General features: G+C 40.8%; 1 protein-coding gene across 1 annotated transcript in view; it reads right to left on the reverse strand.

Moving 5' to 3' along the window:
* The window catches only part of GLG1 (golgi glycoprotein 1), a 161,150-nt gene that overhangs the window by 75,036 nt on the left and 67,245 nt on the right, over positions 1 to 18,869 (reverse strand). The window contains exon 2 of the mRNA XM_010350699.3: positions 2,224 to 2,256. Coding sequence (XP_010349001.3) covers positions 2,224 to 2,256 — 33 coding nt within the window. The remainder of the gene's footprint in view (positions 1 to 2,223; positions 2,257 to 18,869) is intronic.

Here is an 18,869-nt window from a genome sequence, read left to right on the forward strand (position 1 = left end):
TGTTGAATTTTTGTTTTTGATTGTGAGGGAGAATAAATTTTTTTGAGACAGAGTTTCACTCTTGTTGCTCAAGCTGGAGTGAGACGGTGTGATTTTGGCTCACTGCAACCTCTGCCTCCTGGGTTTCAAGCGATTCTCCCACTTCAGCCTCCCGAGTAGCTGAGATTACAGGCATGCGCTGCCATGCCCAGCTCGTCGTTTGTATTTTTAGTAGAAACAGGTTTTACCACGTTGGCCAGGCTCATCTCGAACTCCTGACCTCAGGTGATCCACTAGTCTCAGTCTCGGCCTCCCAAAGTGTTGAGATTACAGGCGTAAGCCATTGCACCTGGCCGAGAATAAACTTTTTATTGTTTATTGGACATCTATTTATTTTCCTGTGAACAGTCTATTCATATCTATTATTTTTATTAATACCACTACTTTCTATAACAAATATGGTCCTTTTCATCTGCATTGCAAATACATTTTTACAAAGCATTTTTTGGGAATAAAGCTTTTAATGTAATGAGATACAGATGCAGATACATATTTTTAAAACATCTTTTGGGGTTGTTTCATGTTTAGAAAAGCCTTCCCTCTATTCTTCTACTACTCTCTAGTTTTATTTTGTACTTCAAATCTCTTATTTACCTAGGTTTTCATTAGAATAAGTAGTAACCTAGGCTGGGCATGGTGGCTCACACCTGTAACCCCAGAACTTTGGGAGAATCACCTGAGGTCAGAAGTTTGAGATCACCCTGACCAACATGGAGAAACCCCACCTCTACTAAAAATACAAAATTAGCCAGGCATGGCAGTGTATGCCTATGATCCCAGCTACTCAAGAGGCTTAGGCAGGAGAATAGCTTGAACCCAGGAGATGAAGGGTATGGTATGTCAAGATTGCACCACTGCATTCCAGCCTGGGCAACAAGAGTGAAACTCCGTCTCAAAAACAAAAACAAAAAACAAAGGACTAAGTAGTAATCTAAACAGCCAATCTGTCTCTGCTTATACAGCCTCCAGTCCAATCTACCTTCTACAGTGTGATAGAGTGACTTTAGCCACATATATATGTATGCCTCTTCTAAGACCCAGATCAAGTGTTATCTCACTTATTTATTTATTTATGAAGGAATGAATGACAGAGTCTCGCTCTGTTGCCCAGGTTGGAGTGCAGTGGCACCATCTTGGCTCACTGAAACCTCTGCCTCCTGGCTTCAAACAATTCTCCTTCCTCAGCCTCGGGAGTAGCTGGGATTACAGGCATGCACCACCATGTCCAGCTAATTTTTATTTTTTTTAGTGGAGACATGGTTTTGCCATGCTGGGCTGTTCTCAGACTCCTGGTCTCAAGTGATCCACCTGCCTCAGCCTCCCAAAGAGCGAGGATTACAGGTGTGAGCCACCATGCCTGGCCTCATGTCCATTATTTTTTTTTTTTTTTTTTTTTTTTTTTTTTTTTTTTGAGACAGAGTTTCGCTCTTGTTAACCCAGGCTGGAGTGCAATGGCACGATCTCGGCTCACCGCAACCTCCGCCTCCTGGGTTCAGGCAATTCTCCTGCCTCAGCCTCCTGAGTAGCTGGGATTACAGGCACATGCCACCATGCCCAGCTAATTTTTTGTATTTTTAGTAGAGACGGGGTTTCACCATGTTGACCAGGCTGGTCTCGATCTCTTGACCTCGTGATCCACCCGCCTCGGCCTCCCAAAGTGCTGGGATTACAGGCTTGAGCCACCGCGCCCGGCCTCTCATGTCCATTATTAAGCCTTTCCTGACATCAACTCACCTGGACAAAATTCATTTCTGTGTCTCCAATGGCTTCTGTATAAACTTCTACCAAAGCACTCAATACTTTTTGCACAGACTTGATTTCACATCAGTCTCCTTTTAATGTGCTACCAGAGTGTCTGACAAATAGAAGATGACTGTGTGATAACTAAATGAGAGAGCTTTAAAATAGGAAATTCCAAAGTTGCAGACTTGATAAGCAGACAATTATTTTCACATGGTAGCTGTAACTGAAGAAAAATTTAAGTACATAAATATTATTTAGGAGAAACTTCAGGCTTCGACAATGAAGGATTATTTGTTGACTTTACCAAGGTCCTTAAAGTTTGTTGTCCTTTTAAGATTAAGAGACTGTAAGAAAACATAGCACTTCCCAGAACAAGAGGAAGAGCAACCCGAAATCTGTCTATAAAGCACATATGGTGCATCACAGAAAATCCATACTTACATGATTGCAGTCTGAAGAAATTTCATTTTCAGGCTAGAAAAAAAAAAGAGAGAGAGAAATGATGTAAAAAAATATATAGAACCTTTCAAGTTTTCAAACACCACCAAAAAAAACTCAAAACAAGAAATCTGAATATTCAACCAAATGTTTCTTCAACGTAAGCAGTAAAATGGAGCTTGCATATCTTTCAGGCTGTTGGGGGAAAATGCACCAGAAAAGTACATAAGACTTAATCCCCTCCCAATCAATGGTGCAATGTGAAGATGGGGAGAATGGAGCAGAATGTGCTCAAGCAATAAATAAAGCAACAATGACATAAGGATCCCTACAGGACGCTTTATAATTCAGGTTTATTAAAGAATGCACAGATGGCCCCTCAGTTTTTCTGGGATGCGGGACAGGGTCTCATTCTATCACCCAGGCTGCCATGCAGTGGTGCGATCATCACTCACTGCAGCCTCAACCTCTGAGGCTCAGGTGATCCTCTGGCCTCAGCCTCCCGAGTAGCTGGGACTACAGGCACAATGCCACCACGCCCAGCTAATTTTTTTGGCATTATTTATAGAGATGGAGTTTCACCATGTTGCCTAACCTGGTGTTAAACTCTGGGCTCAAGTGATCCACACACCTCAGCTTCCCAAACAGCTGGGATTATAGGCGTGAATTACTGTGCCCAGCCCCTATCAATGATTTTTAAATTGGCCTAATGTCATCACTGGGGAAGCTACATGATAGGTACATAAGACCTTGTACTGTTTTTGAAACTTCCTGTGATTCTGTAATTAAAAACAAAAAGTTTTTAAAAACATTTAGAAACACATTCCTATGGATACATTTGTTTTGTAAAGCCAGATACACATACCAGGGATAAAATGAACTTTGAATTCCATGAAAGAAAAAAAAGTGGACTAGGTTCTACATAATATTACATAGCTTTGCAATACATATCTCCTTTAGTTTCCTTGTTTGTGACTTCAAAGGAAACACAACTGGAATAAAGCACACTGTAACAAAGCACCATTTCTTAGTTAGAGGCAGTGGCTCATGCCTGTAATCCCAGCACTTTGGAAGTCTGAGGCAGGCAGATTACTTGAGGTCAGGAGTTCAAGACTAGCCTGGCCAACATGGTGAAATCCCATCTCTAGTAAAAATATAAAAATCAGCTGGGCATGGTGGCATGCACCTGAAGTCCCACCTACTCATGAGGCTGAAGCAGGAGAATTGCTTGAACCCAGGAAGTAGACGTTACAGTGATCTGAGATTGCATCATTGCACTTCAGCCTGGGCAATAGAGTGAGACTCCATCTCAAAAAAAAAAAAAAAAAAAAAGAAAAAAAAAAGCACCATTTCCTTTGAGTTTCCATAGTATTCTAATCTGTCTAAATGAAGTGAATTCTGTGTGCCTATATTAACCTAAATATTATTAATTTAGGTAGTAAAACATGCTATTTTAAAGATAAAAAGATGTTTTCTTGCAGTCTACCCATCTGACAAGGGGCTGATATCCAGAATTTACAAAGAACTAAAACAGATCTACAAGAGAAAAACAAACAAGCCCATTCAAAAATGGGCGAAGGATGTGAACAGACACTTTACAAAAGCAGACATACAGGCGGCCAACAAACATATGAAAAAATGCTCATCATCACTGGTCATTACAGAAATGCAAATCAAAACCACATTGAGATACCATCTCACACCAGTTAGAATGGCGATCATTAAAAAATCGGGAAACAACAGATGCTGGAGAGGATGTGGAGAAATAGGAACACTTTTACACTGTTGGTGGGAATGTAAATTAATTTAACCATTGTGGAAGACAGTGTGGCGATTCCTCAAGGACCTAAAAATAGAAATCCCATTTGACCCAGCAATCCCATTACTGGGTATATATCCAAAGGATTATAAATCATTCTACTATAAGGACACATGCACACGACTGTTCATTGCAGCACTGTTTACAATAGCAAAGACCTGGAACCAACCCAAATGCCCATCGATGGTAGACTGGATAGGGAAAATGTGGTACATATACACCATGGAATTTTACGCAGCCATCAAAAACGATGAGTTCACGTCCTTTGTAGGGACATGGATGAACCTGGAAACCATCATTCTCAGCAAACTGACACAAGAGCAGAAGATCAAACACCACATGCTCTCACTCATAGGTGGGTGTTGAACAATGAGAACACATGGACACAGGGAGGGGAGCACTACACACTGGGGTCCGTTGGGGGGAAATGGGGGAGGGACAGGGAGTGGGGAGGTGGGAAGAGATAGCATGGGGAGAAATGACAGACACAGGCGAGGGGACGGAAGGCAGCAAACCACACTGCCATATGTGTACCTATGCAACAATCTTGCATGTTCTTCACATGTACCCCAAAACCTAAAATGCAATTAAAAATAAATAAATAAATAAATAAATAAAAGAATGAAATGATTTTAAAAAAAAGTTGTTTTCTATTCAAGGATAAAGATAAGGCAATAAAGAAAATAGAACAATTCAAGTTGACACACCCAGCTTTACTTCAAAAAGAAAAAGGTTTTCCCTATGGAACATTAATTCCACTGCAGAATATAGTAGGCGTTAACAACATACAAACTCATATTTATACTTACAACATATATTAAAATTGACTTCAATTAGGTTGCTAGGTAATCATAAGATTATATTATATAACACAGTACTTCTGAACTTTCTCCCTACTTGTCTAAGAGGAGATACTTTAATGCCTTTTTGAGGTGCCTTTCTGAGTCTCAGAAATCAGCTTTCACACTGAGTTAACCTAGCTTAACTCTGTTCCCCCTACCTTAATTTGAAGTTTAACTTACATCTCTCAATAGTTTATTTACAAGACATAGGCAGTTTTCTATGCTATCCTTTTAAAACCTATCCTTTAAGTTTTCCCAATCAATTAGCAACTCCAGTTCTTTCTCAAACAAGGCATGGAAGGCAATTAATATTACAATCTTCTCTACTTACACTTATTCTACTAAACAACAATTTTCAATTAAAGCGGCATTCTTAAAAGAAATTCAGAGCATTGGAGAACTTTCAAAATAATGTAGTCAAATAAGATGTAATCTTCCCATTAAAAGAAAAGTATTGTCACGTTTACAGTACACAGGACTATATTAGCAAATTACTGTTTTAATGGCTTGCTTCCCTATAGCGGGAGATTGAATTATTTACCTCAATTTTTCACTTGCATAGGATTTCACATCCAGATCCTCTGTCTTTTAAGTCTGTACCGCCTCCTGCTATAAACTGAGTCAGCTCTGCTGACCTTGAGCAAGTCAGGATGGCAAAAGAGATGAAAAACAAGCACCGGAGTCCACATTTGCAGTTAACAGGAGTCTCCATGGATTATGTCATTCCTTTCTGAGAGGTGCAGTACTGTGTGCTTGCTAACACTGTTAATGTAACATAATGTAATATAGGCCACTGACATGTTTGGGCCAATGGAGTTTTAGGAGACACAATATGAGCAGAGGCTTTTAAATGTGCCTGGGTGGTTTGGCCTGCACCCTTGACATTCCCCGTGAGACCATGGTAGTACAAAAAGGAGAGACATGCGAAGCAGACCTGAACTTAACCCTCAACCTGCAGCCTGAAGCAAAGCCATCTCAAACAACCCATGGGCAAGAAAAATAAGCCCCAAGTCATTTTAAGCTCATGACATTTTTAGGGTGTCTGTTAGAAGAAAAAATGACTGATACATCTATCAAACAAATAAATTAAAAATCTCAAAGCCTTTAAATCAGAATCTGTTAACAGCTATGATCTGGAATTAGTCAATTACATTGGAAAGCAAAGAGCACTACTGTACCTTTCATGAAGAAATGATATAATCCATGGAGATACAAAGCACAAATCTGGGCCGGACACGGTGGCTCACACCTATAATCCCAGCACTTTGGAAGGCCAAGGTGGGCAGATCACTTGAGGTCAGGAGTTTGAGATCAGCCTGGCTAACATGGAGAAACCCCGTCTCTACTAAAAATACCAAAAATTAGCAGGGTATGATGGTGCATGCCTGTAATCCCAGCTACTCTGGAGGCTGAGGCAGGATAACTGCTTGAACCCAGGAGGCAGAGGTTGCGGTGAGCTGAGATCACGCCATTACGCTCCATCCTGGCCAACAAGACCAAAACTCCGTCCCAAAAAAAACAAAAACAAAAAACCACAAAGTGCAAATCTGGGCACCAGGGCTTGCTTTTCATCTCTTTTGCTATCTTGATTCTTGATTGCAGATGACTATAAATGGGTCTTATTTCTGCAGTCATTCATTCATTTAATTTGGAGATGGAGTCTTGTTCTGTTTCCAGGCTGAAGGGCAGTGGCACCGTCACGGCTCAATACAGTCTCCACCTCTTGGACTTAAGTCATCCTCCTGCTTTAGCCTTCCCAGTAGCTGAGACTAACGGCATGTGCCATGAAGCCTGGCAAAGCTTTTAGAATTTTATTGTACAGACCAAATCTCCCTATGTTGCCTAAGCTGATATCAAACTTCTGGGCTTAAGTGATCCTCCTGCCTCAGCCTCCCAGTGCTGGGACTACAGGCATGAGCCAGTATGCTCAGCCTTGGCCTAGGTTTAGTTTCTCTACCCAGAAAGAAAAGATGAAAAAGTAGAAATGCCCTAAGAACAAGGTAATGATGTTAGGTCTTTGAGATTCATGGAACCAATCACTATGAAGAATTGTTAAGCATAACTGTGAACAATTTATTTCAGAAATTTGGAAGGGTTTTTAGAATCCAAGAACATAGTGGTGGTTTAGAGTAACAGAAGAGAGACTGCAAAATATAAAATGCAAGGTAGTACTTTATACTATCCTGGGAATGGTGGGAGCATCAATAATGTCAGCATAAATGAACTCGATAAAGTAAAGAAAAAGAAAAAGAAAAAGAAAACATTATGCTTTGGCACTCTGTCATTTGATCAAGAATCAATTAACCGAAATCTCAGGAAACGAAAACAGATGCGGGTGCTGATTCGGGTTCGGTTCTCACACTGCACCATTCTCATTATGTCCAATTAAACCACTTCATCAGATATATCTATTTCCACAAAACTGTAAGTACAGATAGGCTCACTTGTCTTTAATCCTAGAAGATAAATAGCTTGAGGAATAATACCCAGAATTACTAAAATAAAACTGAAGATTTTTTTTCCTTTTTAGTAATAATTAGTGAAATAATGCTCTGAGATGATTCCAAGAAATTAACCAACAAGTATATACTGAATAATTATGACAAACTTGAAACTGTGCTAGGCATTGTTGCAGGATACAAAGATAAGACTCCATCTGGTCTCTAATCTCAAGGTGTTTACGATCCAGTCATACAGTTAAAATAGTGAAATCAAACAAGCAAGAGGAGGGACTTGAGACAGGCCTAAAGAATTAGAAGAGTGGGCCGGGCGCGGTGGCTCAAGCCTGTAATCCCAGCACTTTGGGAGGCCGAGGCGGGTGGATCACGAGGTCAAGAGATCGAGACCACCCTGGTCAACATGGTGAAACCCCGTCTCTACTAAAAATACAAAAATTAGCTGGGCATGGTGGCGCGTGCCTGTAATCCCAGCTACTCAGGAGGCTGAGGCAGGAGAATTGCCTGAACCCAGGAGGCGGAGGTTGTGGTGAGCCGAGATCGCGCCATTGCACTCCAGCCTGGGTAACAAGAGCGAAACTCCGTCTCAAAAAAAAAAAAAAAAAAAAAAGAATTAGAAGAGTGATCTCCAAAAAGGAGTGAAGTGATTCCTCAAAGAAGAAGTTACATGATCCCTTGGGGCTCAGGAAGAACATAACAGAGCTTCTGTTTTATAAAAAGCCCATCCTTTATGTTTTAATGTATTGTTATAATGCATTTAACATTGGTGTAGCTAATATTTTATGAGTATGTATCTAGTGGGGGGATGCTTACTAATTTTTCTTATGTTAGAAAGAACATGACAAAGAGAGAGAAAAAAGAAGTGAACTTCTTCTTATCATTATGATTCCTACCTCTACATGTACTCTTCAAATCAGGGGCCAAGTGCTGGCTCCTAGCCTGTGGAAGCATTAAATTAGAAGCTGAGCTATGCCACATTATCAGCTACTCCTTATTCTGAAGATAGAAATCTGGACTTCAAAAAGAAGGGTCTCTTATATTAAGTGTTTACTCATTGGAAATAAAACTGTCCTCTTACGATGGAAAACTGTAAGAGAAAAGGTTATGAAAAGCATCATAAATAGCTGCTAATTTAATGACCAAATTTTAGAGAAGACACTGCTGATGCTTTACATATTAGTATCAATAAACTATTATAAACAGAACAATGAGAAAATGAAAGAGAATTTAGCACATCCCTCATCCTAATGCATCAATGACTAAAACAGAGAAGGAACTTGGGTAATGCTGTTTAAATGATATAGCAAACAAAGGCAGGAAAAGGGATAAGCACCAAGTACTTGGAGACACCTGCTTGACTTCCATAAAGAACATGATGGGGCCAGGCGTGGTAGCTCATGCCTGCAATCCCAGCACTTTGGGAGGCTGAGGCAGGTGGATCACGAGGTCAAGAGTTCCAGACCAGCCTGGCCAATATGGTGAAACCCTGTCACTACTAAAAATACAAAAAAAAAAAATTAGACGGGCATAGTGATGCGTACTTGTAGTCCCAGCTACTCAGGAGGCTGAAGCATAAGAATTGCTTGAACCTGGGAGATGGAGGTTGCAGTGAACCAAGATCATACCACTGTACTCCAGCTTGGGAGACAGAGTGAAATTCCATCTCCAAAAATAAAAATAAAAAATAAAAGAATATGATGGGTGTAGCAGGAAATGGGGAAAAAAAGCCCACAAAAAACAAAACAAAACAAAAAAAAAACCACAAAAAACAAAAGAAAAACCCTGCCACTTTGCTACAGCATTTAGCTATAGAAGCTGTGTGACTTCAGGTAGTAGCACTTAACTTCTCTCAGCCCCTAAAGACAGACTTTAAACTAGAATGGGAATTTCTTCCCCTAGGCTCCATGAACAGGCTTTGGGAGTCTGAGATCATCTCGAAATTGAATGCAAGCATTTGTGTGTATGCACATTTTTCTGAGAAGAATATCCATAACAGCCATCACAATCTCAAAAAGATCCACAAGACAAGAAAAAATTAAGAAATACTGGTCAAACACTGGCTGAGGTTCTTCCCAGCTTTATGAGTCAATAAAATCTGAGATGTGAAATTTAAAAATTTATTGAATTTCAAGTTTTTAAATGTAGATAATTTGTATATTAGATGGTTACACTACTGTTTCACCTTAATTATTCTCTGCCAGTCAAAGTCACAACAAACAGGTTTCAGAATAAACTACTTGAGGCTGAATGTTCTCAAATCAACTACCACATTCACTTAGGACGAAGATTTTTACAGAAAGTCTGGAACTATGATTTTCCCAAGGTGAACAGGCTGCGTTAATGAGTCTGGCAGGAGAAATTAAAGGATTCATAAACCTATCTGGGAAGGTGTCCCAGTTTTTGAAACATAAATGCTTGGGAGTTGGCTGTTGTCTAAAATATGGAACATTCTACAGTTTCCACTTAAGTTGAACTATCCAACAGATCACATAAAGGAATAGGGTCATTTTTCTAAGACGCCTGGGACTAAATTAAGTGACAATAGACTTTGTTTATGAATCCCCCAGGAGAAAACAAACAAAAGATACCAACAGTATCAGTGCTTTTATGGCCTGAGAAAAATCTGAAGGCAGGCGATAACCTAAAGCCTCCTTTCAATTGGAGACATTCTGCTGCAATAGTAAGTCAAGTCTTCCAGGAGTTTATTCATTAAGAACCCAGTCACTTCCCATCACATGAACAATTCATTTATTAACCTGTTCCGAAGCCCCAAAGAAAATGAAGATAATGTAGCTGGTATTTAACAAAATAAACCCATTTTTCAGTCCTGGGAAACTTTCCCAAGCAAGTCTAAACAGAATCTTAACCCTCAGGTTTAGAACTACTTTCTTCTTAGTGTCTTATTCTGGCTCTATTGAAATTTATGCTTCTTATTTATCCCCAGGGATAGTGGCAGAGTATTGTTTTTCCAAAAGGACACTGATTAGCACAGGCTTTATGCTTTCCAACAACGTTCTGATTTACTGAAGAGTTGTAGCTGCTTTTATATGTCTTTAACGTTCAACTGCTTTTTCAAAAAGGAGTTCCTGTCCAGGTCCAATAGGAGATTTCTTTTTTCTTAAAAAGGATGAGATACAGAAGCTGGCTCTCAAGTACATTAGTGTGGTAGACGAGATGAAACTTGAGTCCACATCTATGTAATCATCATACAAGGCTGAATGTGGAGTTCTTATGGGGAAAGGGAGTCCTGATATTTTAAAGAAGGTAAAAAGCACCGCCAACCCTAAGAGATGAATATGGCAATAAAGTCAGTCAGAGAAAGTTTCATGGAGGAGGGTGATTTGAATTAGGTCTTAAAGGTGCTTATAGTTTGGTTAAGGATGCTGTGTGCAGGTTGAGGCAACTGAGACACAGCTGTGCAGGGTGGAGTTGTGGGTGGCGTTGGAAAGGCACATTCTGTGCCGATGGCAGAGAAAGTGATGGACCCCATGGCAACCATTCTTAGGCTTAGTCATTTGGCATTTCCTAATACATGCTAAGATAACTACAAGGCTTTAGTAAAAATCCCAACATTGGTCCGATAATGATTTCTCATCTCTGTAGAGTAGATGCTCTGTCCCAAACTTTGCTTTGAGAAGTCAAATTACATCTTATTTTTGTTTAAGAACACTGTAACACTAAACTGACCAAATGGAAATACGCAAATTAGTATAATTTCTCATCTTCTATGTCCAGAGCAGGAAACAAAAAGTAACAAATAAGAATATAGTTCACAGTTGGCCGGGCGCGGTGGCTCAAGCTTATAATCCCAGCACTTTGGGAGGCCGAGGCGGGCGGATCACGAGGTCGAGAGATCTAGACCATCCTGGTCAACATGGTGAAACCCCGTCTCTACTAAAAATACAAAAAATTAGCTGGGCATGGTGGTGCGTGCCTGTAATCCCAGCTACTCAGGAGGCTGAGGCAGGAGAATTGCCTGAACCCAGGAGGCGGAGGTTGCGGTGAGCCGAGATCACGCCATTGCACTCCAGCCTGGGTAACAAGAGCAAAACTCCGTCTCAAAAAAAAAAAAAAAAAAAAAAAAAGAATATAGTTTACAGTTGACCTGTGAATGAAAAAAAATGCATATACATATATATAAATATAGCAATCTAGTTACTGAATAAAAACTGAATCATTACAGTATGGCAAATATAATGACTTTCATATTGGATTATAATCTTTATTAACCCATAGATATAAAATATATCTTATAAAATACATATTTTATAAAGTATTAAATGTACATGTTATAAGTATAAATAGTAAATTTTATAAAGTTTATAAAATGTAAATTCTACTATGTAAGAAAAAAATGTAAACTCTTTCCTCATGCTTCCCCTTAATTTTACAATCAGGAACTAGAAGCGAGATGCTTATAACTATAGGAGATAGGCCATCCCTTCAGAGGAACATTTAGAGATTTTCTTTTCATACGCAGAGCTCAGCTGATCTTTTCATCAACTTGCCATCTGGACTGCCTAACATTTAAGAATGTAAGAATTATTTTGCAATGACAGAAGCTTTAAAGTCTGATTATGCAAGGACTCTCTGGCGCATTTCTCCATTGTGAACGAATAAGTCATTCTTGCACTAAAAAATCATCCCCAGGCCAGGCACAGTGGCTCACACCTGCAAATTCAGCACTTTGGGAGGGTGAGGTGTGAGGATCACGAAGTCAGGAGATCAAGACCAGCGTGGCCAACATGGTGAAACTTCATCTCTACTAAAATACAAAAAATTAGCTGGGTGTGGTGCTGCATGCCTGTAGTCCCAGCTACTCGGGAGGCTGAGGCAGGAGAATTGCTTGAACCTGGGAGGAGGAGGTTGCAATGAGCTGAGATTACGGCACTGCACTCCCTCCTGGCAACAGGGCAATACTGTCTCAAAACAAACAAACAAACAAACAAACAAAATCAGCCCCATGAGAGCCTACTATCTGAAACTTTCCCTCTCACCCACTCATTTTTCCCCTTAGGAGATGACTTAGAAATCTAGAAAACAGTTTGTTGCTGGTGTTAAGCATTTTTACCTCAATTATGAGGGAAGGAAACAGAGTCAGGCACTCTATCAAATGCTTGTTCAGATTCTACTCTGGCATCAAGGGGAAAACCCTTGGACAGGTTTATCCCCTTGGCTCCTAGCCATGGCAGGTACACAGCTATCAAGGGATAAAAGGCCTTGTTTTCAACACTCAGTTGCCTGAATAAAGTCAGTCATGGTGTCCACATGTAACAAAAGCGGCACTGATGTTTATAAACTGCTTTGTAGGAAATAAATCAAAAAGGTCATATTTCTGAACTGTGAGGTTGTAACTACCACACCACTACTACCAAAATACAGTATAAAACTTCTTCCACAATTAGCTACTCACAGTATTTCTGACATCTCATAAAAGAAGATACAGGATAGTAGATCCCCTCAAGCCATCATGTTTGAGAGGCAAAATGGCAACAAGAATTCTGGACTAACAGCCGTAAGACTTGGGCTCTGACTCCAGTTCCATTGTGTCACATAACAACCTTGATGAAGTCATATAATTCTTTAAGCTTCAAATTTCGTGTAGATAAAAAAGGAAAATCCTGCTTTACCTACCTCATGGGGCTGTTATGAGCATCAGGAGAAAAGTTGTGTAGAAGGCCTTCAAAAATTACAGAAGGCCTTGCAAATACGTGCTACCAATGGCCTTTCATCTGCTCTATAAAATCTGACCATTTTAAACAACAAAAACATTAAGAGGGTCGGGCACGGTGGCTCACGTCTGTAATCCCAGCGCTTTGGGAGGCCAAGGCAGGTGGATCATGAGGTCAAGAGATCGAGACCATCCTGATCAACATGGTGAAACCCTGTTTCTACTAAAAAAAATACAAAAAATTAGCTGGACATGGTGGCACGTGCCTGTAATCCCAGCCACTCAGGAGGCTGAGGCAGGAGAATTGCCTGAACCCAGGAGGCAGAGGTTGCAGTGAGCCGAGATTGCGCCATTGCACTCCAGCCTGGGTAACAAGAGCCAAACTCCATCTCAAAAAAAAAAAAAAAAAAAAAAAAAAAAAGAAGCCAGGCTTCATATAGGCAAAGAATACAAATTCAGGCCGGGTGCGGTGGCTCAAGCCTGTAATCCCAGCACTTTGGGAGGCCGAGGTGGGTGGATCACAAGGTTGAGAGATCGAGACCAACTTGGTCAACATGGTGAAACCCCGTCTCTACTAAATATACAAAAAGTTAGCTGGGCATGGTGGCGCGTGCCTGTAATCCCAGCTACTCAGGAGGCTGAGGCAGGAGAACTGAGTGAACCCAGGAGGCGGAGGTTGCGGTGAGCTGAGATCGCGCCATTGCACTCCAGCCTGGGTAACGAGCGAAACTCCGTCTCAAAAAAAAAAAAAAAAAAAGAATAAGAATTCAAAATATATGACATACATGTTTTATATGTGTACGGATTATTTCTGAAAGGATACATAAAATATTTATTTTTACTACATTCTCTGCACATTTAAATTTTTATACCATGTGTAAAAAAAAAAGAAAAAAAGGCCTTTGAGCCCCTCTGCTCAGGCCCACTCCCAGACTGTGGAGTGTACTTTCATTTTCAATAAAACCCTTCGTTCCTTCCTTGCTTTGTTTGTGCATTTTGTCCAATTATTTGTTCAAGAAGCCAAGAACTTGGATGCCCTCCTCCACTAACATATTGTGGTGAGAAACTTTTCATGGTGTGAATCTTCTGGAAACATCAGAGAAAGACTGTCCTTGTTATCCACACTACAACAAAACTTTGGGACCTTGAACTTTTGGGTTCAATGTACCCACTGGAACCCTCAAGAGACCAGGAAGCTTCAGATGATCATTCAACAAGGGCTCCAGCCAGATCCAGATGTAGACACTACCCTGGGCCATCAAGAAACTACCCTGCCTCCACTAGACAGAATAGGGCAAGAATTCTGCGATCCCCAATAGGTACACTCTAAGTTAGCATGAAGTAATTTCAGAAAAAAAAAGACCATTGGTCCCTCTGCCTCCCATGAAGAATTATGACAATCACTTCTCTAAGTGGGAAGATGAGGCAGGAAAATAAGAGTCTGGAAGCAGGGAACATATGGCTGATTAACACTTCAGCTATAACAGGAACTATCCTCTCCATAGGGTAGACACCGAGTAAATGACTTGGTAACTTTACTTCATCCTCTTTATTTACACAGGGCATACCCCAAGTAGAGAGTATGTAAACTTACAAAAATTGTGTAACAGGCCCTATGCTCAGGCCCACACTGTGGAGTGTATTTTCAGTTTCAACAAAACCCTTCATTCCTTCAAAAAAATCAAAGGTCAATCCAGTTTAGGATATACATACACACCTCGGAAAATATTTAGAATACATCTTGATGACTGGAACAGCAAGGAAGTTGAATAATAATGCTTTCCCAGTTCATATTTTCCTATTTTTTCCCCTTCCATTGTCTATTTCAAAGGGGTGTGTTGGGGGGGGAATATGATATATTTACATCCTCTGGCACATAGCAAGTAGCAATCTGCCCTCTTAGAGTCCTAGACTGACAGTTCTACTCTAAGAAAAGCACATTAACTATTTGATGATATGGTATGAATAGTACAGCCAACTTTTACATGGGAGTTTTAGAAAGCAGGGTGAAAAAATTCTCTGAAGGGCACTGTATGAATAGTGAACACAATTACCAATTTTGATATGGCACCCTTTATATTCTTTCCTCCTTTGCACTGTCACATGATTTACGACAGCTGAACAAAGGTACAAATTTGTCAAATTAATAGCTACTAAACCAAATGCAAAATAGGAAACTAGACTAAAAGAAAAAATTTCCAGACATCTGACATCATTAATGTTTATACCCAGTAAATCTGAAATGATTTTGTCAACACAGCCCATACCACCAATCCAATTATGTTACTTCTATATATAATACAGAAAATTAAATACAAAAGAGGGATATAAGATTACAGGATACAAAAAAGGCCTGAAATTAAATATAATTTCTCATGCCCCCAGACCCAAGTACCTGCACATGCCACATTCTTCCATACTGACCCCTGGTGAGTGCATTGGGCTGAGCTACCAGAATGTGCAGAACTCTTTCTGTATAACCCAGTGCAAATTACTGGTGCTTTTGAAGAGTACAGCTTGGATTCAGGAATTGGACTTCCATCTGAATTAACACAGCACACTTCACTGCACAATTCTGAAAGACACATGGCTCAAAGAAAGAGTCCAGGGCTAAACTGGGAGAAAATCAGGCCAGACTCAGTGGCACATGCCTGCAGTCCCAGCTACTTGGGAGGTTGACGTGAAAAGCTCTCTTGAGACCAGGAATTTGAGGCAGTACTGTGCTATGTTAGAGTCTGTGAATAGCTACCACAGTAGCCTGGACAAGACAGTGAGAAGTCATCTCTAAAACAAAACACAAAGAAACAAACAAAATGGAATCTTCTGGGTTTCCAAACATTAGTAATGTGCATAAAAATCTGATAAAATCCTCGAAAGGTCCCTACATTTCTTCTCACTTAGATAACATCATTTTACAGTTGGTAGAAAAAAGGTACACATCAATAATTACCACTATATCAAAATATATTATAGTTTGGGGAATACTGATAAGCTAATGTAAAACATTAACAAAGATGCAATCTAAGAATTACCCATAATTTCCAAATCACATCTGTGCCTTTTAAAGTGCTAATTTTCTATTATGAAATTAATTGATTTTGAAACCAAAGTGCAAAGCACAAAAGACCAGGAAAATCCTGCTGATGGTACTCCACCTGAGCCAGTGATCACTGCATGACCTGAACAAATTCTAATTCCCTGTGCTTCAGTTAGAATAGGAGGAGATGGGATAAAATGCAAGATAGCTTGACCCCAATTGATTGCAAATCTAATCTAATTCCAGAAAAACAGATGACAACCTTTCCGAGGAAGGGGGAATATTGTTACAGAAATGGTTTGGAGAAGCAAATGGAAATGGGCAGAACAGTTGCAGATCCTCTTAGAATTACAGTTTTGGGCCGGGCGCGGTGGCTCAAGCCTGTAATCCCAGCACTTTGGGAGGTCGAGGCGGGTAGATCACGAGGTCAAGAGATCGAGACCATCCTGGTCAACAAGGTGAAACCCTGTCTCTACTAAAAATACAAAAAATTAGCTGGGCATGGTGGCGCATGCCTGCAATCCCAGCTACTCGGGAGGCTGAGGCAGGAGAATTGCCTGAACCCAGGAGGTGGAGGTTGCGGTGAGCCGAGATTGTGCCATTGCACTCCAGCCTGGGTAACAAGAGCGAAACTCCGTCTCAAAAACAAAACAAAAAAACAAACAGAATTAGTTTTAAAACATCTCATTAAGTATGTCAATGGCTGAAAAATGAATTTCCTCCCTAATAAAGAATGTTCATCTCCATTAATCGAACAACAAAGAAGATTCTTTTTTTTTTTTTTTTTTTTGAGACGGAGTTTCGCTCTTGTTACCCAGGCTGGAGTGCAATGGCGCGATCTCGGCTCACCACAACCTCCGCCTCCTGGGCTCAGGCAATTCTCCTGCCTCAGCCTCCTGAGTAGCTGGGATTACAGGCACACGCCACCATGCCCAGCTAGTTTTTTGTATTTTTAGTAGAGACGGAGTTTCACTATGTTGACCAGGATGGTCTCGATCTCTCGACCTCGTGATCCACCCGCCTCGGCCTCCCAAAGTGCTGGGATTACAGGCTTGAGCCACCGCGCCCGGCCAACAAAGAAGATTCTTAAGTATTTCTAAGCATTCATTACCATACAATCTATAGATTTGGGTATGCAGCACAAACTTTGGAAGAGAGATCTGGGATCAAATTTGGGTTCTTCCAGGTACTGGCTGCAAGATCTTGGACAAATTACTTAACCTTTTTTTTTTTTTGAGACAGAGTTTTGCTCTTGTTGCCCAGGCTGCATGCAGTGCAATGGCGCAATCTCAGCTCACCACAACCTCCACCTCCCTCGTTCAAGCGATTCTCCTACCTCAGCTTCCTGAGAAGCTGGGATTATATGCACCTGCCACTACATTTGGCTAATTTTGTATTTTTTTTGAGACAGTGTCTCACTCTGTCACCCAGGCTGGAGTGCAATGGCGTGATCTTAGCTCACTGCAACTTCTACCTCCTGGGTTTAAGCAATCCTCCTGCCTAAGCCTCCTGAGTAGCTGTGACTACAGGCGCACACCACCATGCCAGGATAGTTTTGATATATTTTTTTTTTTTTTTTTTTTTTTTTTCTGAGACGGAGTTTCGCTCTTGTTACCCAGGCTGGAGTGCAATGGCGCGATCTCGGCTCACCGCAACCTCTGCCTCCTGGGTTCAGGCAATTCTCCTGCCTCAGCCTCCTGAGTAGCTCGGATTACAGGCATGTGCCACCATGCCCAGCTAATTTTTTGTATTTTTAGTAGAGACGGGGTTTCACCATATTGACCAGGATGGTCTCGATCTCTTGACCTCGTGATCCACCCGCCTCGGCCTCCCAAAGTGCTGGGATTACAGGCTTGAGCCACCGCGCCCGGCCTAGTTTTGATATTTTTAGTACAGACGGGATTTCAGCATTTTGGCCAGGCTGGTCTTGAACTCCTGACCTCAGGTGATCCGCCCGTCTCAGCCTCCCAAAGTGCTGGGATTACAGGTGTGAGCCACCGCGCAGGCCTAATTTTGTGTTGTTAGTGGAGACAGGGTTTCTCCATGTTGGTCAGGCTGGTCTCGAACTCCCTACCTCAGGTGATCCACCTGCCTCGGCCTCCCAAAGTGCTGGGATTATAGGCACGAGCCACCATGCTCAGTCATTATTTAACATTTGTAACCCAAATTTCCCTATCTACAAATGGGAATAAGAGTATTTCATTTGTAAGCATAAGTGGAGCAAAATATGTAAAGCACCTACTGCAACGCTCACTATAAGTATGTAATAAATATTATCTATACTTGTAACATTAATTATTATATACTTCTAGAAGAGTGTTAATTATGTACTGCCCCAATTCCAAAACAAATCAACCTCAAAAATAAGAAAAAATACAAAAGAAGTGTTCTATTAAAGCCTCAACTTCAGGTCTGGGTGCGGTGGCTCACGCCTGCAATCCCAGCACTCTAGGAGGCCAAGGTGGGTGGATCACGAGGTCAAGAGATCAAGACCATCTTGACCCAAAACCTAAAATGCAATTAAAAAAAAAAAAAAGACCATCTTGACTCGTCTCTACTAAAAAAAGTACAAAAATTAGCTGGGCTTGGTGGCACACACCTGTAGTCCCAGCTAATGGTGGAGGCTGAGAGGTTGCGGTGAGCCGAGATCGTTCCACTGCACTCCAGCCTGGGCAATAAGAGTGAAACTCCATCTCAAAAATTGAAAAAAAAAAAAGAAAAGCTTCAACTTCAGAAATAAGTTTGTAGATATGTAGATTCTTGGCTACAGGAAGGTAAGTTCAGTTTAAATTAGTTCAACTACATTAGGATAAACTAGAAAAAA

The sequence above is a fragment of the Saimiri boliviensis genome, chromosome 1, assembly GCF_048565385.1.
Source record: "Saimiri boliviensis isolate mSaiBol1 chromosome 1, mSaiBol1.pri, whole genome shotgun sequence".
NCBI classification, from domain to species: Eukaryota; Metazoa; Chordata; class Mammalia; order Primates; family Cebidae; genus Saimiri; species Saimiri boliviensis.